The sequence below is a fragment of the Aspergillus ruber genome (genome assembly GCF_000600275.1).
Source record: "Aspergillus ruber CBS 135680 unplaced genomic scaffold scaffold00015, whole genome shotgun sequence".
Lineage (NCBI taxonomy): Eukaryota > Fungi > Ascomycota > Eurotiomycetes > Eurotiales > Aspergillaceae > Aspergillus > Aspergillus ruber.
The window spans coordinates 48335-69055 of NW_024467311.1; the positions used below are offsets into that span (position 1 = coordinate 48335).

A 20721-nucleotide genomic window follows, 5' to 3' on the forward strand; every position below is an offset into this window, starting at 1 on the left:
TGATTGTATACGGAGTAGTAGTGAGTTTATGACTGACTGGCTGTGCTCCGTCCTCGGAGAAAATGAGGGGGCGAGCTGAGCTGGCAACAAGTAAAGTACCCCGTACTCTGTACAAGTAGTTAGTAGTGTTAGAGTTACCATTCTTTGTTCAAAGCAAACTATTCCTGTCGTGATTACTCAGCCGCAGATGGAGTGTCACACACACCGCCAGGGATTCTGTTTGGGGCCCCTGCGCTGCAGCAGCGGTAGTGTACGTTAGTGGTCACAGCCACTGTGCTCATAGTACTCATATGTGATAGTATTCTGTATTCTTACAATGTTGTGTACAGGCACTTATTCTACTATTTCATATGTACAGAGTAGTATAGAATGAACTCTGGTGTTTATTATTCCATTGTATTCTATTATATTATTGTGTTATTCTACTCTATCCCTTATGTATTCCGTACAGACTATGAATATCCTGCCCCACGCACGGCCCAGTCGAAGCATCATACACGGCAGATGCCCTCTCCTGATTGGCGGTCCGCGATCGGCCCAGATGTAACTGACCTGTTCTGGTATTTTCCTGACAGCTGAGTCAGCGCCCAGTACCGGTAATACACTGACGGTGGACCCGCATCGCCCACCACGAGGCGGGTCGAGAATTGTACTAGTATTATTTGGCTTATTGCCAATCCTTTTATTTCTCCTGCTGCTTCTTTTATTCTTCTTAATTCTTCCTCATATTTCTTAATCGTCGCGATTTTCTTTCCTGTCCATTTTCTTTACTGCTTGTCTCTTTTTCTTTTGCTGTTCTTCTGCATATATCCCCTCCTTATCACATAATCCTCTCATCTCCCCATACAACAACGACAACAACAATAACAACAAACCAACACTACCATCACCACCCAACAACACATAAGGTGCCTCTTTATTCGACCCGTGGATTTCCTTGGATATTTGCTGGATCTCCTGGATATTTATTGCTCTCCTATATGAATCTTTAAAAAAAAAAAAAAAGAAACAAAAGAAAGAAGGAAAGAAGAAACTACAAGAACAGGATTCAAAGACTGCTTTTACCTCCCGTGGATCATTGATTGGAACCTGCCACTGGATTGGATTGGATATATTCGACCCATTGGATATTCCTGGATTTTTCTCTATTTCTCTCTTGCTTTTCTCTCTTATATTCTAGCCAGGAGTTCTTCCCTAGGATACGCCATGCTTCCCCCATCTCCTCTATACACCATGTACCCTACCGCTCTCCCGACTCCGCCACCATCACCGCCCACCGTCGCCAGACCGGTCGCGCCTGAAGACCGATTGGGAATACTGCTGGCCAACCGTCTAAAACTGACTGGGATCCTGGGTGTTGGCGCCTATGGGGTTGTTTACACTGCTATCGACATCCACACCCAGGTCATGTATGCCGTGAAGGCCCTCAACAAGACCGGAGACCCCCGCCAGCTCAAGTACCAACAACGGGAGATCAGATTGCACCATATGGCCAGCCAGCATCCCAATGTCGTTTCTCTCGTTAGCATCATGGATGCCCCGGATTGTACCTATGTGGTCCTTGATTACTGCCCCGAGGGTGATCTCTTTTCTTCCATTACCGACAAGGGTTTCTTTGTCGGAAATGATGCCCTGGTCAAGCGCACTTTCCTCCAGATCCTGGATGCTGTTCAATTCTGCCACTCCTTGGGAATTTACCATCGGGATCTCAAGCCGGAGAACATTCTAGTCACCGACCAGGGCATGACGGTTAAATTGGCCGATTTTGGCCTTGCTACCACGGACTATCTCTCGCCGGATTTTGGTTGCGGTTCCACGTTTTACATGTCACCAGGTAGCCTCTCCCCGTCCCCTTTCCCTGTCTTGTTTTGTTGAACATCGTACTCATTCTCTCCAAAGAATGTCAACAACAGAATCCCCGTCCCATGACTTGCTATGCTGCCGTCCCTAATGATGTCTGGAGCCTGGGGGTTATCCTGGTCAACCTGACCTGTGGACGTAATCCATGGAAACGTGCTTCCATTGAGGATCCCACATTCCGCGCATACCTTAAGGATCCATTCTTCCTGAAGACCATCCTTCCCTTGTCCAATGAGATGATTTTCGTCTTGAGTCGCATTTTCGATTGTGATCCCGCCCAGAGGGTTACAATCCCGGAGCTGCGCAGGCTGGTCCTGGATTGTCCGCGGTTTACTATGACTCCCGTTACGCCGTGGGTTTCTAACGGTGCTCCTACTCCTCAGCATCCCCCATTCGTCTTCCCCCAGGCTCCGGCATCCGTTCCCGTTCAACCTCTTATGGCTTCGCATGCGTCCGCTTCCTCATCGGATACTTCTTCCTCGTCCAACTCCTCTGATTTCTCTGACGCCGCTTCCGATGTCACTTCCCTGACTGAGGATTATTCCGATCTGGATGCTTTATCCGCGGTGCCATCGGCTGCCGGGTTTGGTCCGGACATGGACTGCTCCAAGGACTTTGCTTGCAAATCGGAAATGTTCAAGTGCGATGACAACCCAGAGGCCTTCTACATGCCTTTCGTGCCGTTTGGACCTACCATTTCCACCATTTCCGCCTGTTAGACTGTTAGGCTGTTTTGATATTTCTTTTTTTTTTTTTTTCCCTTTTGGTTTACGTCTTTTAATTTCCTTTTTGACGCAGGATTTACGATTTATGCCCAGCATAATACGCCAGGTGTCTGGTGTTTGGTTATTTTGTTTGGCTCTACGGCGCTGTCTTGAATTTGTTGGCGCACTTGCATCTGGTGGGTTGGTGTCTGATAACCTCTTGTTTTGTTGGCTATTTTAAAAGCCTCGGTGGTCGGGTTTGTTTTTCTTTGGCCTGCTTTTTTTTCGGTTTTCTTCTTTTTTTGGCCACATACCGGATGCAATCCTGGATATATTCGACCCGCATTTTGGACCCTCAGTTTCTGTTGGTGCCGCATCCGCAGTCGGATTTCCTTTTTTAATATGTCGTCTTTGTGGTTTCTGTTTCAATTTTGGGAGGTTGCCTTGATTTTTCGGTTTATGGTGGTATTGTACAGGGTGTCATGACGGTTTGGTTTTTTTTTTTTAAACCATTTTACTTCTTTTTGTGGTACATATGTGACGTTGATTGACTTGGAATGACCCGGTGTTTTTTTATTCTCAGAGACGAAAAAAGAAAAATACCCCGGACAAAGATGGAACATTCTGCATATACCATTTTTGTTTTTCTCTTCTCTTTTATCTATTCTTGTCGATATCACGGTTTGGCGCGGTTTGTTTTGGGTTGATGATACGATACCTTGGGTTGGAGTGTTCTGATTCGAACTTCTTCGAGATCTGCAACATGCAGATGTTCTTTGGTTAGTGTGATGAGGTGCGAAAGGAGTGTTTGAACACGGTCCGGTTGATGAGAAACGAGATTTACACCTATCATACTATACTTACTGTACAGAGTACGACATACATACGATTGATTGTCCATACAACATACAGCATTACACCACTACTACTGTTAATAGATGCATGCGCATACACCCATCAACACATACATACATATACATACATGCTGGGTGAGGCAGCTGATCATGAAAGGCTACCAATCGCCACTGTTATCAACACGCACTCGAGTCGAGGGTATCCTGTTAATTAAACGGCTGGGGTTGGGCATCAGATCGGGCGCTTCCCTGCGATTACCTCGTGTCCAGACATCAATAATCTCCCCGGTCTAGATTCGACGCAGATGACTGTGCCAGCTGACTCGCTTGAATATTGTGCACTTAATTCGAGGCATCCGAAACACGCAACCCCTCTGCCCCTCTGTACTGGAGTAATAATATTGATATTGCTAACAAAGTAAATGCAACGCAACTATTGCAATTAACCTACATATTCCTCCCCCCCGTAACCCGAATCGTCTCACCACTCACATACGAAAACAACGGGCTAGCGACCGCCAGCACAGCCCTCGCCGCCTCCTCGGGACTAGCAGGCCGTCGCAGCGGAATATCCGGATACTCGTCCCCTCCTTTCCCTCCGCTCGCTCCTCCTCCACCTCCTTGGCGGTTCTGTAGCTGCTTCCCGGGAATCCCCAGCGCAACCTTCGTCCCATCAGGCGTGGTCACGTATGCGCCGTCTTCTTTGGCGGCTGTAAGACGGGTCTTGACGAAACCGAAGGCGACTGTGTTAGAGCGCACGTTGAAGGCGGGGCCCCATTCTTTGGCGATGGTTTTGGTAAGGCCTACGGTGCCGGCCTTTGCGACAGCGTAGTTTGCCTGGCCTCTGCACGTAGTACAATTCTTGTTAGTAAAGTGTTTGCTTGTAAGGTGTTGGGTTGGTGGTTGGGTAGACGTACGCATTCCCGTGGATCCCACTGGTGCTGCTGATGTTCACGATGACACGGTCCTCGCCGTCTTTGACCCGGAAGTATGGGGCCGCGGCACGGACGAGCTTAAATGGGGCTGTGTTGTGGATTGCCAGCATTGTTTCCCATTGTTTGTCAGTCATCTATCATCACATTAGCCACCATCACCACCGCGTAGAATATTAGGAGTTAGGAAGTACCTTATGAATAACCCCATCCCACGTAAACCCCGCATTGTTCACAATAAGGTGGACTTTTCCATCCCCAAACTCCGCTGTTTTCTTCACCAATCCCTGGATATACCCGTCATCGAGTATATCCCCAACAACAGCGATGGCCTTTCCACCGTTCGCGGTGATGGCTTCTGCGGTTGCATTTGCCTTTCCTATACGACCCCCATTAGCATCTACAGGCGCAATCTGCTATGCCAAGAATGATACGCACCACCGTCAATATCAGCAATGACAACCTTAGCACCTTCGTTCGCGAACAGGCGCGCGATTTCGGCGCCGATGCCTTGGCCGCCGCCGGTGACGATGGCGGTTTTGCTGGCTAGTAGGCCGGAGGGGTAGTTTAGTTGGTGGGTTAGTTGGGTGAGTCGTTGGGACATTTTGCTTTTTGTTCGTAGAGTGTACAAAGAGTGTTTATGATAGAGTAGGTGTTGGGGGTAGTTAATATAGATGGAATGCGACGGAGTGCCGAGGTGTTCGGTTAGATAACGCCGAGTACTAGTGTGGAGTGCATACAGTACATAACGAGTGGTCTATGGCGTGCAGTGATTTAGATTTGGACTACAGAGTACAGATGCTGATTATTTCAGAATGGACTAATACTACTGCTTTTGTATACCAGGATTCTATACAAGGGTACACCGTATAGTCTATGCATGCTATTCTGCTGCTTACATCCCAATGCAATCACCTGCAACACTATGCCGATAGTCAAATGCCCTCAGCAATCCCATCAAATGCGTACCCGCTGCACATACAACCAGTACATGGAATATCTGGTGCGAATGGCCCAGGATATCGAACCCGCCAGGATATAACCTCTCTGGCACGCGCGCCGCGTATATCCCCGCACCTAGGATATACAATCCTCCCTGCATCACCAGCCACACAAGTCCAATCTGCTTGTTCATCATCTCCAACCCAAATAGTTGCAATCCGTGCAGGACGGGAAATACAGCCGACAACCCCATCCCCACGAACATGGATGCGCGGAAAGGCCGCCACTTCGGCGTGCGGAATTGTGGGAAGATCGAGACGATGATGCAGCCCAGCCCGATTGTGCAGATCATAGTCCAGTAGAATTTCTGCAGGCCTGAATCGCAATAGAAGCCGTAATATATACTGGGGACAAAAGAGCCGACGATTAATCCCACGATACCGATGTAATCAAATGTGTTTCCGATGCGCGCGATGAGCGGAGAGTGGTTTGATATCGTATGGTATGTCGCTGACATGCCCAGACATGCTGCGGCACCTGCAAAGAAAAAGCTAAACGCAATTATATCAGCTTGCGTTGCTGTTTCATACCGCAAGGCGATGGCATTGTGCAGGACGATTGCGGATGGGATTGTTATGAATGCTGGAAGGAGGTGGGTGTATATGTTGACGGTCTCGTTGTGCAAGTAGGTGAGCGACTGAAAGGAGATTAGGAAGGAGAAGGAGGCTGGTCGGTAACCTGTGTGGATGTGGTGGTTGTCGCGTTGCCAGCTTGGGAGGTCGTTCCAGTGAAGCAGCTTTTTGAGGGCTTTGGGGGGTCGTGAGAGGACTTCCGCGGCGATGGCGGTTGGTTGGGTGGTGTTTTGTTTGCGTTGGCGGGGCATTGTGCCGGGTAAATGTTCCTGGTCGATGAAATTCAAAATTACCAGCAGATGAGAATATAAGAGTTGAAAATGAATTGCAACAAAGTGTTGGGCGTTGGGAACCTCGGTATAGTGTATAGATTATGCAAACAGGGCAAACACGCGACGTCAAACATGCGGTTGTCGATCCCGATGTTTCCTCCGAGCACCACTCCGTCTCCATCATTATCTTCATTCCCAACGGTTTTGTTATAGATATCCATCATGATGGCTGGTAAGGCCAAGGCTATGGGGAAGAAGGCCGGAAACCGTTTGAAACCAGTTCGCACAGATCCATTGGAATCCGTGGGGTTTGTGTCCAAAGGCGATCACAAGTATGCCCCGCATGTCTATCCTCTGTACTGCAGGGCAGTAAGCTGACCGGGAAGAACATGAAGACTCCTTGATCATAAGCTACAACAGGAATACTTTGACAAGATCGTTGAGCGATACCTATCCTTCTGCGCCCACTATGACAAAGACCTAGACGCCGCAATGGCTTCCCTCCCCACCGGTCCCTCCTCCGACGCAACCAGGAACCCGCCCATCTCAAGTCGTCCTGCCACCACCACAAAAGGACCAAATGCTCCCAGTCCTGGTCCATCAGCAGCTACTGAATTGTCGAATCTTTTGCTCGCCCTCCGCAAACTTCGAGAGGCGGTGATATCCTCCGACTCCCGCACGCCCGTGGACTTTTCGCAGAGGGTCTATGTGTTCTCTGTCCGTGTCGCCATCCTCGCTCAGCACCCGCCCTCATACGTTCCTTCCCTCCACTATCTAATAGACACACTACACAGGTCGTCGTATCCGCTGCCCGAGTCTGAATTGAGGGAGTTTATCACCTATCTCATTTTGGACTACGCCTGTCGTGAGGATAACATGATCGCTGCGTTTGAGTTGCGGGCCCACGCACGGAGACGCTACGAGTTCCAGTCAAAAACCGTTGACCGTCTTCTATCAGCTCTGTTACAAGATAATTGGTTCGTGTTCTGGAAGGTTCGGAACGGGGTAGATTCTTATATGCGGAATGTGATCAATTGGGCTGGGGATCGGGTTAGGAGGCAGGCGCTGAAGGCTGTGGGGAGTGCGTATATCAACGTCGAGGCTAGTTGGGTTCTGGAAGGGTGTACGGGGGAGAATGGTTGGACGTGGGAGAGGCTGGTTGAGACCGAGAAGATTGGTTGGGAGAAGGAGGGGGAGAAGATTATCATTAAGAGGCCGAAGCGGAAGCCTGAGAAGAAGCTCGACCCGATCACGGAGAGTGCGAAGCCTTGATTTTGTTGGGGTATTGCATACGAGGCGTTAGGGATGGTGTTTAGGGAAGTCTATTTGTAGCATTCATGATTATAGCGTCAATTCATTATATTCATGTCATCGTCAAGACCGCACAGCTAAGCATAGAATACATTTCTCAATTCGAGACATCACAATTTGAAATCAGCATTAGATCGATCCAAGTTGGTGTGTCCTGAAATGGGTTGTCGAGCAACAGTCTCTACAAGCCCTGCTTTCATTTGTCCTGATTTATCAGAACAAAGTTCGTAGACGGTCGACATGTTGAATACCAAGCTGCTGAAAGAGTGGTTCGCGGAAACTAATGATTCGAATAGTGTCCGGGACTAGAAATGTCAGTCGTATCCACCCCCTAGGGCAAAGTCAACATACCTCGTTCAATTGCCCTGTATACAATAAACACACCGCCAGGTTCTGATTGATAATCGCCTCGTCAGGTCTCTTGGGTTGACTCTCTAGCAACGCCCGCCATTCAACCAGAGAATCTTTGTAGTTGCCCTCCGCCATGCTAAGAAGCGGCTTGAACAAAGCCTTCTCGTTTTCATCCGACTCGCTAAAGACCTCCTCCGCACCATCCAGATCACCCATCGCAAGGAACAAGAGCACTTTCCTTGATCTATTCCCATCATTCGCCTTTCCAGACGTGCGCAATTTATGAAGTGACCGCTTAGCAGAATCATAGTCACCCATCTCAACGAGCGCATTCACACTTCGGACACCCAGATCCGCTAGCCTCTCCTTCCATATCACCTTTTCGTCCCGACTTAGCTCTGGCTGCATTATTTCCCTCCATGCTTCCAACCCGAGTTCGTATAGACCGCCAATACTTCTCCGTGAGTCACCAAATCCGATGCTCTGGAGTCGAACGGCAAGGACGCGCAATGGCCATGGAACTATATGGCGGAGGTGTTTGGGATTATTTTGGTCGGGGGTAACATCGGATATTGCGTCGTGGTTGAGATCCACATAGTAGAATGTAGAGGTGAGGTCTTCGAGGGCTTTGGATTCTTGGGCTGCGATGATTGCATGGCCAGATAGCTCTAGACATGCTAGTCGTGTATAGAAGAGGCCAAATACCAGCCTGATATCTGTAGGCGAAACCAGGGATGACGTTAATATCGACCCGCAGAGATACGCGGCTAATATGAAGTGGCCTTCGGCTAGTAGTCTCTCAACGGTGCTTAATGTCGTGGTCAATGGTTGATCCGGTGTCAGGCCGACAAATTCTGAGCGCAGTGCAGGTGGAATGTCGACTTGTGAAAGGGAATGATAGATGTCATATCGAAGGAGGAACGATACGTCTTTCGTTAATGCTTCTGGTAGATCATTCGGTGCTAGAGGATCTAACTCATAGAACGATTCCCCAGTCAATTCACCAATGTTTGCTGTCTTTAATTCCGAGGTATCTGCTTCTAGTGTTTCGTCGGCCAATGGACTGGACTATGAGCATGTCTCTTATTGCCCGGAGCATGATGCTACTTACTCATCTGGTCCTGCGAGAGGGCCTCTAGTCGAGCTACGCGGCCGTGATGCTGTATTCATTAGCATCCAGCAAGCTCATGTATGTAGCTCTCAATGCGGGATCTTACATCTGGAGAGATTGCGGGGATGCTTAGGCCCTGGCGACTCCATGTTGAATAGTGTTGTATAATTGTGCCTTGGTCAGGTATAAATCCCTGCTATTAACCAAACCCCTGATTGTCTGTCAATCAAAGATATCGGGTGGATATCAATAGAAATGAATCGGCGAGTGTCTGGAACGGGGGATTCTGCCAGGGCGGTCGACGGATCGACGACACCTGGCGCCATTTCCTAAACAGTCAATCCACTTTTGCTGAAACAAACATCATCATATCAAAGCAACTTTTTCACTTTTCGCAGATTTAACCTCATCGCTATAGAGGAACACTTTATACTCAGTTCTCACTCAATTCCTGACTAAATCGCACTTGCAAAATGACGTTCAGGGAGGAGTTCCGTTCGAGAAACTTCAGTAAGATCGCCTTGCGCCTTGTCCACCTGCCGCGAGTATGATGCTAACAGTTACGTTATTTAGGTATCTATGGACAATGGTCAGTATTCTGCATTCCCTCTCGCTTCTCTTTTCTACCTTTTGAAACCTGCGCGTCGTCGAAACTCTTCAATTGAATCAATGGTGGTTGCCTGGATTTCGGATGCGCGACTTGGCCCTTGCCGATCGAGGTTACCCAGCGGTTTCCATGCAGGTGCTCAAGGGATCTGGCAACGATCACTTTAATTCAAGTCTGGTCTCAATATTATAAGCGATGCTAACTTGTTCGGACATTTAGGACCGGTGTGTTAGCCATCATCCTGTGCCTCGCGACTGGCATCGCTAGCATCTTCTCGTTCAACGCGATTCGGATTATCTTCAGTGTCCTTGCTATGTAAGTCAAAGCTCTTCGTTTGTCTTGTCTGAAAATTTAAAAAGCTAATGTGCCCACGCGCGTACAGTGTTTCCGGTCTTGTTCTCATATTCGTCGAAGTCCCTTTCCTCCTAAGAATATGCCCTACATCCCCCAAATTCGACGAATTTATCCGACGCTTCACGACAAACTGGATGCGCGCTTCGATGTACGCCATTTTGAGTGCCATACAGTGGATTAGTCTTGTATCTGGCGCATCCAGTCTGATCGCGGCCGCCGTCGTTCTCCTTTTAGCAGGTCTCTTCTACGCGCTTGCTGGTCTGAAGAGTCAAGAGTTTACCAGTAGCAAAACCTTGGGTGGACAAGGACTCGCGCAGATGATTGTCTAGTATGGAGGAATAACTGGGGAGACTTGCTTTTGCTTTTTACTTTTTTCTTTTTCTTTCTCTAGGTATGCTAGGTTCCTGTTTGATGGGCGATCGAATTCCTTTTTGTCAGCCCGGGCTCGATGCCGGAATGAACTGACAGGGACGATCAAAAGTGCAGGAAACGGAGTAAAGAAGAGGATGCAAGTTTCTACTTCGCATTTATGCTCGACGATTACGAACTCGGATCTGCTGTTCTTTACTACGTCAGTGGATGGACTCATGTATTTATAGTGTTACTGCTGTATTAGCTTATTATAGCGTGATTCTCAGGAATGGAGTTTTGATTTATAGCCTCCACGAGGCTGGCCCTCGTCATCTAGACCACTCCACCAAGGAAAAAACCATGTAAATCCAGACCTTTACTCAACTTGCAGATGTATGTAAGCGCCCGAGTATCCATACATCAGATATGTCTGTTGGTGCAGCATCCAGACTTATCCCCTCTTCTTATCTATAGCGAAGACATGGATTCTCTGTGGACTGTAGACAATCTGCTATATTGTCATTTGCTCGTGCCAGAGACTTATAGGGACAAGAAATGCCTCGAATGTACGAAGATATGTCTGGCTTCTTCATACAAGAACACATGCAGCCGAGACACTAATACAGAACAAGCAAAATATTGGCAGTATACTCCGTAGGGCTACAATTATACATCTCTTCTATCCTATCACAAAATTCAATAGGCCCCAGAGGAGTAGTCGAGGAAGGATGCTGGTGATCGTAATACGCATAGATCCCCAACGACGTAAACACAATACAACAGATCATGTCCCACACTGCATTTAAGTGAAGTTCCTATTGGCCCCGGTTGCAACTCTGGTATCGGTATTACATCGATGGGGTGGTCCCGTAAGTAACGGGCGGTACCGTATACATCATCTGCTGGCATCGTCACCGTCTACTTGTTCCTCTCCCCTCCTTCTTCCCCTCTTGTTGATAATACCACACCATCACTCTTTCTGTTCCGTTGTTTTTTGCTTTATTCGTGGTGCTTTAATGTCTGTTTTTCTGCCCCTGGCAATCTCTCTTGTCTACTGTTCTGTCGAATTGGATTGCTCACGTTTTAGACGCTTTGGAGTTGCAACACCGCCTATCGTTGTCTTCGGAGACAAAGAGACTCGTTTCGATCCATCGGGTAAGTAAATTGGTTATGTTTATCTGTATTCCATGCTCCTATGTTTCCAGAATTATTGGAAGCGCTGCAACTTTCTTATCTTAGAGGGTTTGAGTGAGCCATTGTTGTTATGGTGTCTACGCGGAGTAGCAGCCCTCCTGTTGCTGCCCGGGTCCTGCTTTCCTCATAGTGGAGTCGCTACTCTCCAGGCCTTATCAGGGACTTGGGAGTCAATTGGATATCTATCTCTTCCAATTGGGCCTTGGTTGAGAGTTGCAGGCAGATTCCTGATCAGCAACGTGGTGTCGTGTTGGCCAGCCGTCCCTCCGAGAAGCCCCAACTGCCTCAATTGCATTGCTGCTTGAGTTCTCCCAACTTTGTCACTAACTTCCTTACCAGTTCTTCCCTTTCAGAAGTAGTTTCACACGTTTTACCAGTCAATCATGTCGACACAACCTCCGGCTATTCCCCCGCGGCCGTCACGCACGCCTCAGCAGCAGCAACTACAGCAGGGCCCACCACCCACGTCGGTACTAGACGGTCCAAAGATCCCTCCTCGCCCGAATAAGCTTATAGAACGTTCTATGTCCCCGCTACGCCAGAATTACGCCCCGTCTCCTTTGAACGAGAAGCCCGGCAGCTCGGGTCTAAGCCGAACGACCTCAAACGACCAGGTGCCACGGCCTGCCAGTGTAACAATACCATCTCTAGGTGAGGAAGGCATAGAATACGAAGACTTGAGTGTTGAAAAGCCTGCGGAGGACCCCGAGACTCGAAATGTCGGCAGCGAACTCAAGCTTCATGCGCCGAAGCCGTCTTTGCCCACGTCCAGTGCCACTGCAAAGGTACAGGCTGTCACCAGGACGGATTCTCGCCAGGCGGCTGCGGCTGGCATTGGTGCGGAAACTCCAGGATCAGAGGAGCAACATGAGCGTTCCGGCCGCCCGCTTCACTCCAGAACGATTAGTTCGCGAGAAGAATCTTCCACTGCCTCTGCAGACCGTTATAATGAAGAGCATGGGATCCCAGAGATAGGACAGAGAGTCCCAATGTATCCCAACGCGGGTGATGTGCAAGCTCCATCTCCTGCGCCTCATCATCTGGAACATGGGCAGCGCCCTGGGCGTAGTCAACACCGTGTTCGCAGTAGCCGTGAAGCTTCTCTGCCCCCGGGTAGCTATGGTCTCCATGGTCACGGCGTGCATAATAATGACAAGTTTGAGAAAGCTTGGTATCAAAAACACCCTGATGAGTACGCCAAAGAAGAACAGAATCAACATGCACCGGGTGGTACTCCCAAGCCGGATTGGGCCTTGAGCAGTGATGACCTGAACAAGATTGTTCGTGGCTCAGCCGTGACTGGATCGGGATTGGGTGAGTACCTACATCTTCTCTTGGTTTTAAAGATAAAGCTAACGGGTTCAAAGGAACCTCTCCTGCCGTAACAGGTACTCCAAAAGAAGAAGTCGGCTATATGGCTTCGGACGAATACACTCAGCGCATGGCATCTCCGGCACCTGATCGCAGTGCGCGTCCTGCGGTTGAGTCACCCTTGCGGAAGATGAGCCATCCCACCACCGAGAAAGAGAGCAAGCAAGAAACTACGCATGATTCGGGCGTGATCCACGTCGACGAGCCCTATCACCATAGTCATCACCCCGATGGCTTTGCACCAACTCCCGCGCCTGAGGAACAGGCTAAACCAGGTGATGATGAACATGAGGAAGAAGAGCCCATTCTGGCAGCCGATGAAGTACGCCCAGAATCAGCGTTCCAGCATCCGGCAGTATCCCCTACTCTTGAGAGGGGCGATAGCTTCGATGAGTTCCGGAATCAAACTCCTAGCACTGGCCACAGTCGTTCCAACAGCAGATCCACCAGTAATCACGGTAGGCCCGCGTTGGCACGTTGGACCTCGCGTGGCTCAGAGCGGGAAGACCCTCATACGCCTTTGGAGGATGTCGCAGAATATGAGCCATTATTCCCAGAAGACAAAAACATGGAAAAGAAACCCGTGTCGACCGCGGAACGATTCAAGCAACGACCCGAGCTCAAGCATAGGTTCCCGAGCCAGGATATCTGGGAGGATTCGCCCAACAGCTTGCAATTACACGCCACTGTCACGACGCCAGACACACAAAAACTTGAGTCATTCGAAACACCAGAGCAGGAATCTATTCGTAGAAGCCAGGCAGCCTCCGTTGATCCTCATGAAGTTGCTACGCATATCCTCGAGTCGGAAGAGCACAAGGAGAACGATACGAAACGCCCAGATCTCTCCAAGCAGAGGTTTCCCAGCAAAGACGTATGGGAAGATGCTCCTGACAGCCAACAGTTGGTGACGACCGTGAAAGCTTCCGAAGAAGCTCCCCGCGAGGTGCCTCAGGAAGCTCCCAAGGAGAACCCAAAAGAGGGGTTAACTAGCCCGGATGTGCCTAAAAAGCCAAGCATCCCTGCTCGACCTGCGAGGCGCCCGCAATTAACTCCTCCTGCGGTGGATCCCTCTACCAAGCCAGGAACTTCGCCTACTGAAAAGCGACAGCCACCAAGCATACCCGGTCGACCAAAACCACAAATCCCGACCCGCCCAGCTAAGAAGAGTCCTGAAGAACCAAAGAAAGAGGAGCCCAAGGATGCCACAGCCAAACCGAAGCCGCCGGTCCCAGCCCGTCCTGGTGGCAGCAAGATCGCCGCACTGAAGGCTGGCTTCTTGACGGATCTTAACTCACGTCTGCAGGGCGGTCCCCCGAAGCCACAAGAGAAGAAGAAGGAAGAGGAACCAGCAGAAAAGAAGCCGCTCCAAGACGCTCGTAAAGGCAGAGCTCGTGGTCCGGCACGGAGGAAGCCCGCCCCTGCGGCTACTCTTCCTACCACAGCCACAACGACAACCAAAACTGTGGGTGCGAAGCCCCCTGCTGCTCCAGAGGTCAAGATTGCGGATGTATGGAACATTTGGCAGATCAATGAAGGTGGTCAGTTGGTCGTGAGTGGGCAGGATGTTAGCAAGAAGCCGGAGCCGGAGCCAAAGCCATCCCCAGAACCATTACAGGCGGTGACAACCCAGTCAGAAGAGCCAAAACCGGAGTCACTCAAGCCGGAGATTCCTCCAATGGCCCCTGAGCTATCTAAAAATGTCGCTGGTGAACCAACCGATCTGGTACCGTCTCCTGAACCGACAAAGACACCCGAAGCCAGACTCGAGAAGAAGCCAGAACCGGTCGTTGAGCCTGTAACCAAGCAAGAAGAGGAAGAATCACCTCTGGCTGAACCCGAAATCCCAACCACAGCCAAATCACCAACCACGTCTCCGATCACTGATACCCCAAACGCTGAGATTCCAGCCTTTGATCCTAAAATCATTGAGCCTCGGGAGACCAACAAGCCAAGTGACGCAAGCCCTGAGTTGAAGTTGGAGAAAACTGTTGAGAGTATGGCTGCATCTGCCGATGGCAAAAGAGAGTCAGACGGTGACATCCAGATAGACCAGTGAGGGGAATCATGTCATTCATTTCTAGCAGTCCGGAGTGCTTTTATTTATTTTTTTCGATTTGTATGTATCCTGTTGTATGCGATTGGTCAGATCCAGTAAGTCCTGTTGGAGTTTTGTGTCTTCTTCATAGCATTCTTAGTGTCAAAATAAACGACTCTTCCACTCCTAGTGGATCCAATACATTTTATTTTATTTTTTTTATATTATTATAGCTCAAAAGTAAAACACAATATCAAACCAATTCTAAACGTGTCTGAGCCAGACGGTGTATCAAAAAATGCAAGAAGCTACTTTAGAAAAATCTGCAATGAATCAGCCAATGTCGTGTTTTTTTTTTTTCTTCATTTTCTTTTGTCTTGTCTTCTTTCTTCTTTCTTCTTTCTGGTTTTTCTTTTCTATTGCAAAACAATGGACTTAGCGACTCGTTCAGTTAGCTAGAAAATGGGTATGATGGGTAATAAATATAGTATCGGAATAACAATCAATTTGAATGGCGCTGTGCAGATGCGAGAAAACTGTTGGTCACTTAGCAGATTTTATGCAAAGGGAGGAAAAGCCAAAGGCGTATGGATTTTCCATGGACGGGGGTGGAAGCTGCAACGGCATGGTAGCATTCCAAACGACAATATCATGGTGTTATATTTTCATTGTTTTTATAAGGCGGTTTGAAAAATCGCCTGACGACGAACGTAGAAACGCACGCACGCGAGCCGGCATTCTGGGAGAGGAAGAGAGAAAATGTTACGCCTTAGCTGGCAGGAAGGTTCTTCAAGTCACCCTTGCCTTCCTTGACCCAGTCCGGATCAACAAGACGCTCTCTCTCAGCGTAGAGCTGCTTATAGGCACCGCGGATGGTTCCATCACTAACGTGTGCCACTTGGGAGATTTCCTTGGCAGACTTGCCATGTCCCATCAAGTAGGAAGCCATGTAGATGCACGCTGCCACAATAGACAGAGGAGATCGGCCGGCCAAATCACCCATCGTAGTGACGCGGTCGGAGAGCGAAGAGGACACACTTGTAACCTGGAACGGAAGATCGAGCAAGTTACAGAAACGATTGCAGAGATCACTGGGTTTGGTAGAGGTGGTAGCAGTGTAGGTATCGTTGGGGTCTGGGACACCACCGTTCGACACGACAGTGTTGATCCGTTCGAGGTTCTGATTTGTGAAGAACTTCTCGAGAGCCTTGTAGATACGCCCAATCTCTTTTCTCGTCACCTTTGTAACCGCGAAAATCTCTGTGAAGGTACGAGGAACCTTGCATTGGCGGCAGGCAATGAAAATGCATCCAGCAATAATCACATCCTGCGACTTGCCCTTGAAGGCCTTAGCATCATCAACGACCTTGAACAAGTATTTGGCCGTATCGGCTACATTCTTTTGAATGTTGAAACCGTCGCATAGTGCACCAATCTCCTTGTACGCTGCGAGAAGGGCCTTGTTCGCCTTCTCACTCGACTGTTTGTTCTGAGCTCGATACAAATCGCGGATCTTGCCAGAACCTCCACTTGCGATTTGTGTTTCCAGCTGATCACCGTTCAACAACGGATTCGTGGCGTCTCCGACACGAGAAGGGTCGTCGTTGTTCTGATCATCATTGGAGAATGTACGCCATTCTGAGTGCATGTCAACCTCTCGATCCGAGAGCACCAGCCCGCAGGAACCGCAAACCGTCTCGTGGGAATCAGGAAACTCCAGGTTTGGCGGCATTTCCTTGCATTCGGGACAGACTACATGGGCCGAAAGGTTCTTCTTCCATTGATTGGGGTCTTGCTGCGCGGCGGCGGCGGCGGCGGAAACAGCAGCCATTTTCGATTATTTCGGAAACTGTACCTCCAGAATTCGATTCCCTTAACCTGTTCGTCCTCGCAGCAGAAAGACGGTGGTAGTGTATTCGACCTAAGAGAAGACAATAAAGTCACGTCTCTGTGACACTGTGCCTCATGATTCTGTTAGCCAGACTGCTCCCAGGCTATAAATCCATGTTAAAAGAGAAATATGCCATGGCTAGCAAAAAAAATCCCTCATGAACTCTCAAAGAACCCAGTCAACTGATGCTTTACCTTTCCAGTACGGATAGGGTCCTAGTTCTGCGAACAGGCCCCTGAGTAAAGCACCTTTTCCCAAATCAAGCCCCCAGAAAAATCCCAGGCCAGGATTAAACTCGTCCAACCGCAGCAAACCAGTCAAGGTCTCGTAATAGATCGCGATCGTCGATCTCACGAAAGAGAGCAGAAGTCGAGTAAAGCCTGACGCAAAACCTATGGCGACACCGAGGGATATCGGGTGAGAGCGATATCGGAGTCGCTGAGTCCTCGTAGCGAATGAAGCCGCCTAAATTGATAGAACGGGGTAAACTCGAGGTAACAGCGTTGAGGTTGTTTCCTTTCGATGGGGGAGGCGTTTGGTATTTCGGGGGTGGAGAGAAGAAGAGAAGAGAAGGCGAAACTGTTTCGGACGAGGTAGCAGAGCCGCAGTGCTGAGTCATCGGCGGGCAGTGCCAAGCCGAAGCCTCCCGAAGAGTTGAACCTCGTCGGTGGATGGACGGAACTTCATCTTTCCCACCCTCAGCAGTGTGTCTCTTCGTTCCAACCACCAGTCTGCCCACAATGATGTCTCAGACTCTCAGAGCCTCGGTAAGTTCCCTGCTACCCGTTAGTGAATATATCAATGCGACCAAACGGATTGCTGACGGTAGTGGTGGTACAGCGCTCCCTCTTCTCCCGCGCCTCTCGGCAACAGGTTTCTGTCGCTCGCCGCAGCTTCATGAACTCCGCTGTCCGTCGGGGTAGGTCACCCTATTCTAGTTCGATTACAGACATTGAGCTCTTTTCCCAATTCTCATATCGAACCTCATTCGTTCTTTCCGACACCGGAGGCATTAACATTTACTGCAGCGGACCCCGTTCAGGAGCTCTACCTTCGCGAGTTGAAGGCCTACAAGCCCACCCCCGTCAAGCCCGGTGACGCCGAGGCTCACGTCCACAAGTTCGCCGCTCCCAAGGCTCCCCAATCCCCCGAGGAGGCGAACCTCGCCGGCGAGCTGTCCGCCTACGAGAGCCAGGACGTTGAGGTCGAGGGCCAGGCCGCTAGCGGCGAGGCTGCCCCTGTTGAGGAGCACTGGTTCGTTGAGCCTGAGGAGGATGAGGCCCCTGCCCACTAGGTTTATTACGTTTTCGACGCGGACAAAAGAGAGCGTTTAGGACGAATGGATAACGGGAATAAACCATGAACATCCATTATGTCTTAAATGAAATTGTGTAAATTAAACCTACGGAACAATTGATTTCGTTTTTCAATATGTCTTGCTTTGGATGGAATACTCTTGTGTCTTCTATGGAGACCTGGGTGGATGGAGCTTGAACATTGATGAAGCAATTGATATCGAAAGGCGAAGGGAGATGACAAGAGGTCGTTTGCTTATTTCATAATTAACATTGAAAAGAACCAATTATGTATGTACTCCGTACTGGCAGCACTATATGAATATTCCACCACATAATCGCTTCCAGGTAAGGAACACCGAACAATGCACCTGGAACTCTGACATGCTCGTATTCTACTTATGCACGTACAAGGTACGGAATACTCTCATGCAGAGATATATTATGCCAAGGAAGGCCAATGATTGAACTCTCGAGGCAGGGGAGTTGTCGAATTCCGAGGAATGCAGCAGCAATTGCGTTATCTGGCCATGGCTCAATGTGACAGCTCCAGAACGTTCCTCACCAGACCGCCATAAAGCATCTATACAATCAGCTGAGGAAAAAACTATACTCTGTACTTCGTAGGAATGATCTCAATGAGAGATCTGTCCAAGATGGTGCTTGGGTAAAGTCTGGAGTTCGACAGCGAATATCTGTCAACACTGTAGTACGCGGGTGTACGGAATAGTAGCATTCGCAAAAGCCCTCATAGGAACAGTTCAATAGATCTCCCTTGAAACAACTGGAATGCCGGGGGGTAAAGAGTGGCTGGCTGTATATGTATGTGGCCAGTGTCCATTCCGGAAATCTTGAGAATCCAATTCACCACTGGTATGACTGATCTGACGGTTTATGGTGCTGACATTAGTGGTTTTATGTAAGTGCATCTGTGCATAGTATTAATTGTGCATGATGCTGGTTCGACCTTACTTGGTCAAGGAATGGATGGAACAGAGAATGATCGCCGTCAATAGTCAAGGTAGGTCCATTCGAGGACTTCATAGTCAGGATACATAGTTTGGCATAGCCAGAACTCTTTTTCTTTAATCTTGTTCGTATTCCAGCAATGACAAGTTCAGTGAAAAGAACTACCGCGATTATAGAATCGGAAGCCATAAGCGCTAGCATTGGTCAATTACCTTACTCTCATGACAGAGCCATTCTATTATTGCGGCATCAATAATAACAGTGTCTATTTATGTTTGATTTTTTTTTTTTTTTTGGTTATATATATATGTGAATCTGGAACCGTTGCTGTTACATGTCTGTACCGTAATGTATGATACTGTACCTATACAACATCATCATATGACATTATTATTATTATTGTACTTGTACACTGCCGAATAACTAAAGAGTGCTTCGGCGTATTCGTATAGAAAATCTCTGCTCGAAATACCTCTAAAAAGGTATTTAATTCCGAGGTCCAAAATGACCACAGGATCTCAGTTTATCCACGGGTCAGCCTCTTTAGCTTCGCAGGGCCTTCCGATCCAGGGCAGCGGTAATGATTGTGACGGTATGGTAAATACCAGGACCCTGGTATTCTACAGAAATATCACCAGAAGGGTTGGTACGGAGTAGAGAATAACAACCTTGGTTATCTCTCTTATAAGTGCAAATAGATGAATTTTTGTGTTCTCTTTTATTCCTTTGTTCTTTGGTCATATTTGAGAAGAAGAGAAACAGAAAAAAGGGTCTACGCTGTACTCTATACACACAGAGAACTCCGCACCCCATAAGACGATCAGCTTCTCTGCGGCTTCTGCTGAGCTTCGTGAACCTTCAATTCTTTCTGCTGCATTTCCTCTTCTGTTCTTTTGCTTGTCTTTCTTCTTTTCCTCTCTCTTCTTCTCTTGTCTATTATATCCAACCCCATTATCCTCTTTTAATCTCCTCCTAATTCTCTCCCCCCACCCCTCTCTCCTTTTCTCTCCCCTAATATTTCCCCCTCCACTCATTCAGAGCCTCCTCCCGGAAAAGGTAAGCCCCCAGTTCCGTCCCTGCCTAGTCTCTTCCTTCTATTTTCCCTGTCAGCTGCCGTCAGTTGCTGTCAGTTACGGCGGTGTGACTGGCTAAGCTTGAGTTCCGTGAATCTCTACTTTCGGAATTGTCTGTTGACTGATACGTCCAGTTTTCTACTTCCAGCCGCCTTCCAGCCGCATACTCCGTACCGTACATTCCGAATGACAGACCCGATTCCCCCAAAGGAGTGAGACACCAGCCTAACTTCTTTTCTCTCTTTCTCTTGCGATTTTGCTTGGGAAACGCTCCTGAGTAGCGCGCTTGGTTGCCTTTCAGTTTCCTAATTATTACACACCTTTCTTTTCTCGTACAGTCTGTCTGCCCGCTCCGCCAACACATACTTCATCAGCCCTCGAATACCCACTCTCACTTTACCACCGAACTCTCTTTCCAAATGCTGTTGCTATTCTTCTACGTGCGCTGAACTTCGACATCTTGCAGATATTATTGTGCATGGAGGAGCTGGTCTCTCCATTGCCAATACTCAGCTGCGGCGCAACACGTCCACTTAAATCCCCTTGACGGGGGGCCCGACATGAACATACGCCTCCGCTTTCCTACCACCACTTCGCGCCAAACTGCTA

At 48.8% G+C, this 20721-nt stretch overlaps 9 protein-coding genes across 9 annotated transcripts; 5 read left to right on the forward strand and 4 right to left on the reverse strand.

The window, feature by feature from the left end:
* The first annotated feature begins 982 nt into the window (after positions 1 to 982).
* Positions 983 to 2634, forward strand: EURHEDRAFT_412895 (serine/threonine-protein kinase). The gene is made up of 2 exons (XM_040782034.1): positions 983 to 1834; positions 1900 to 2634. The coding sequence occupies exons 1-2, from the start codon at positions 1234 to 1236 to the stop codon at positions 2577 to 2579; spliced, it is 1281 nt and encodes a 426-aa protein (XP_040638255.1). The 5' UTR covers positions 983 to 1233; the 3' UTR covers positions 2580 to 2634.
* A 1115-nt stretch (positions 2635 to 3749) lies between these two features.
* EURHEDRAFT_78297 (SDR family NAD(P)-dependent oxidoreductase) lies at positions 3750 to 5099 on the reverse strand. The gene is made up of 4 exons (XM_040787649.1): positions 4789 to 5099; positions 4545 to 4729; positions 4336 to 4487; positions 3750 to 4262 (listed from the first exon to the last, which is right to left on the reverse strand). The coding sequence occupies exons 1-4, from the start codon at positions 4952 to 4954 to the stop codon at positions 3866 to 3868; spliced, it is 900 nt and encodes a 299-aa protein (XP_040638256.1). The 5' UTR covers positions 4955 to 5099; the 3' UTR covers positions 3750 to 3865.
* A 146-nt stretch (positions 5100 to 5245) lies between these two features.
* On the reverse strand, positions 5246 to 6175 carry EURHEDRAFT_457133 (hemolysin III family protein; the record flags this gene model as incomplete). The annotated part of the gene is made up of 1 exon (XM_040784406.1): positions 5246 to 6175. The coding sequence occupies one exon, from the start codon at positions 6173 to 6175 to the stop codon at positions 5246 to 5248; it is 930 nt and encodes a 309-aa protein (XP_040638257.1).
* Positions 6176 to 6371: 196 nt separating this feature from the next.
* EURHEDRAFT_412899 (uncharacterized protein) lies at positions 6372 to 7621 on the forward strand. Its single transcript, XM_040782035.1, is given in 3 exon segments — positions 6372 to 6528; positions 6543 to 6545; positions 6592 to 7621. 3 exon segments carry the CDS (start codon positions 6422 to 6424, stop codon positions 7466 to 7468), a joined length of 987 nt encoding a protein of 328 aa, XP_040638258.1. The 5' UTR covers positions 6372 to 6421; the 3' UTR covers positions 7469 to 7621.
* EURHEDRAFT_78636 (uncharacterized protein) lies at positions 7543 to 9114 on the reverse strand. The gene is made up of 3 exons (XM_040787650.1): positions 8970 to 9114; positions 7859 to 8921; positions 7543 to 7812 (listed from the first exon to the last, which is right to left on the reverse strand). The coding sequence occupies exons 1-3, from the start codon at positions 9032 to 9034 to the stop codon at positions 7618 to 7620; spliced, it is 1323 nt and encodes a 440-aa protein (XP_040638259.1). The 5' UTR covers positions 9035 to 9114; the 3' UTR covers positions 7543 to 7617.
* A 294-nt stretch (positions 9115 to 9408) lies between these two features.
* EURHEDRAFT_412901 (Tvp18 family protein) lies at positions 9409 to 10503 on the forward strand. Its single transcript, XM_040782036.1, has 5 exons — positions 9409 to 9479; positions 9543 to 9558; positions 9796 to 9891; positions 9959 to 10321; positions 10412 to 10503. Exons 1-4 carry the CDS (start codon positions 9443 to 9445, stop codon positions 10257 to 10259), a joined length of 450 nt encoding a protein of 149 aa, XP_040638260.1. The 5' UTR covers positions 9409 to 9442; the 3' UTR covers positions 10260 to 10321; positions 10412 to 10503.
* Positions 10504 to 11858: 1355 nt separating this feature from the next.
* On the forward strand, positions 11859 to 14905 carry EURHEDRAFT_378036 (Aim21 family protein; the record flags this gene model as incomplete). The annotated part of the gene is made up of 2 exons (XM_040779031.1): positions 11859 to 12789; positions 12843 to 14905. The coding sequence occupies 2 exons, from the start codon at positions 11859 to 11861 to the stop codon at positions 14903 to 14905; spliced, it is 2994 nt and encodes a 997-aa protein (XP_040638261.1).
* Positions 14906 to 15653: 748 nt separating this feature from the next.
* EURHEDRAFT_403125 (transcription factor SUA7) lies at positions 15654 to 16715 on the reverse strand (the record flags this gene model as incomplete). The annotated part of the gene is made up of 1 exon (XM_040780193.1): positions 15654 to 16715. The coding sequence occupies one exon, from the start codon at positions 16713 to 16715 to the stop codon at positions 15654 to 15656; it is 1062 nt and encodes a 353-aa protein (XP_040638262.1).
* A 769-nt stretch (positions 16716 to 17484) lies between these two features.
* Positions 17485 to 18069, forward strand: EURHEDRAFT_386794 (ATP synthase subunit H; the record flags this gene model as incomplete). Its single annotated transcript, XM_040779697.1, has 3 exons — positions 17485 to 17542; positions 17616 to 17694; positions 17804 to 18069. Exons 1-3 carry the CDS (start codon positions 17516 to 17518, stop codon positions 18067 to 18069), a joined length of 372 nt encoding a protein of 123 aa, XP_040638263.1. The 5' UTR covers positions 17485 to 17515.
* Between the last annotated feature and the right edge of the window lie 2652 nt (positions 18070 to 20721).

What these genes read in the sequence shown, in the direction of transcription:
- EURHEDRAFT_78636 (XM_040787650.1), bottom strand. Translation starts at nt 9,034, where the DNA reads ATGCTAATGAATACAGCATCACGGCCGCGTAGCTCGACTAGAGGCCCT. An exon ending in CCTCTCGCAGGACCAGATGA is followed by an intron (nt 8,922 to 8,969) that starts GTAAGTAGCATC and finishes CTCATAGTCCAG; the next exon opens with TCCATTGGCCGACGAAACAC. An exon ending in ATACAGGGCAATTGAACGAG is followed by an intron (nt 7,813 to 7,858) that starts GTATGTTGACTT and finishes TGACATTTCTAG; the next exon opens with TCCCGGACACTATTCGAATC.
- EURHEDRAFT_78297 (XM_040787649.1), bottom strand. Translation starts at nt 4,954, where the DNA reads ATGTCCCAACGACTCACCCAACTAACCCACCAACTAAACTACCCCTCC. An exon ending in CATTGCTGATATTGACGGTG is followed by an intron (nt 4,730 to 4,788) that starts GTGCGTATCATT and finishes GGGGTCGTATAG; the next exon opens with GAAAGGCAAATGCAACCGCA. An exon ending in GGGATGGGGTTATTCATAAG is followed by an intron (nt 4,488 to 4,544) that starts GTACTTCCTAAC and finishes ATGTGATGATAG; the next exon opens with ATGACTGACAAACAATGGGA.
- EURHEDRAFT_412895 (XM_040782034.1), top strand. Translation starts at nt 1,234, where the DNA reads ATGTACCCTACCGCTCTCCCGACTCCGCCACCATCACCGCCCACCGTC. An exon ending in CACGTTTTACATGTCACCAG is followed by an intron (nt 1,835 to 1,899) that starts GTAGCCTCTCCC and finishes TTCTCTCCAAAG; the next exon opens with AATGTCAACAACAGAATCCC.
- EURHEDRAFT_412901 (XM_040782036.1), top strand. Translation starts at nt 9,443, where the DNA reads ATGACGTTCAGGGAGGAGTTCCGTTCGAGAAACTTCA. An exon ending in ATCTTCAGTGTCCTTGCTAT is followed by an intron (nt 9,892 to 9,958) that starts GTAAGTCAAAGC and finishes ACGCGCGTACAG; the next exon opens with TGTTTCCGGTCTTGTTCTCA.
- EURHEDRAFT_412899 (XM_040782035.1), top strand. Translation starts at nt 6,422, where the DNA reads ATGGCTGGTAAGGCCAAGGCTATGGGGAAGAAGGCCGGAAACCGTTTG.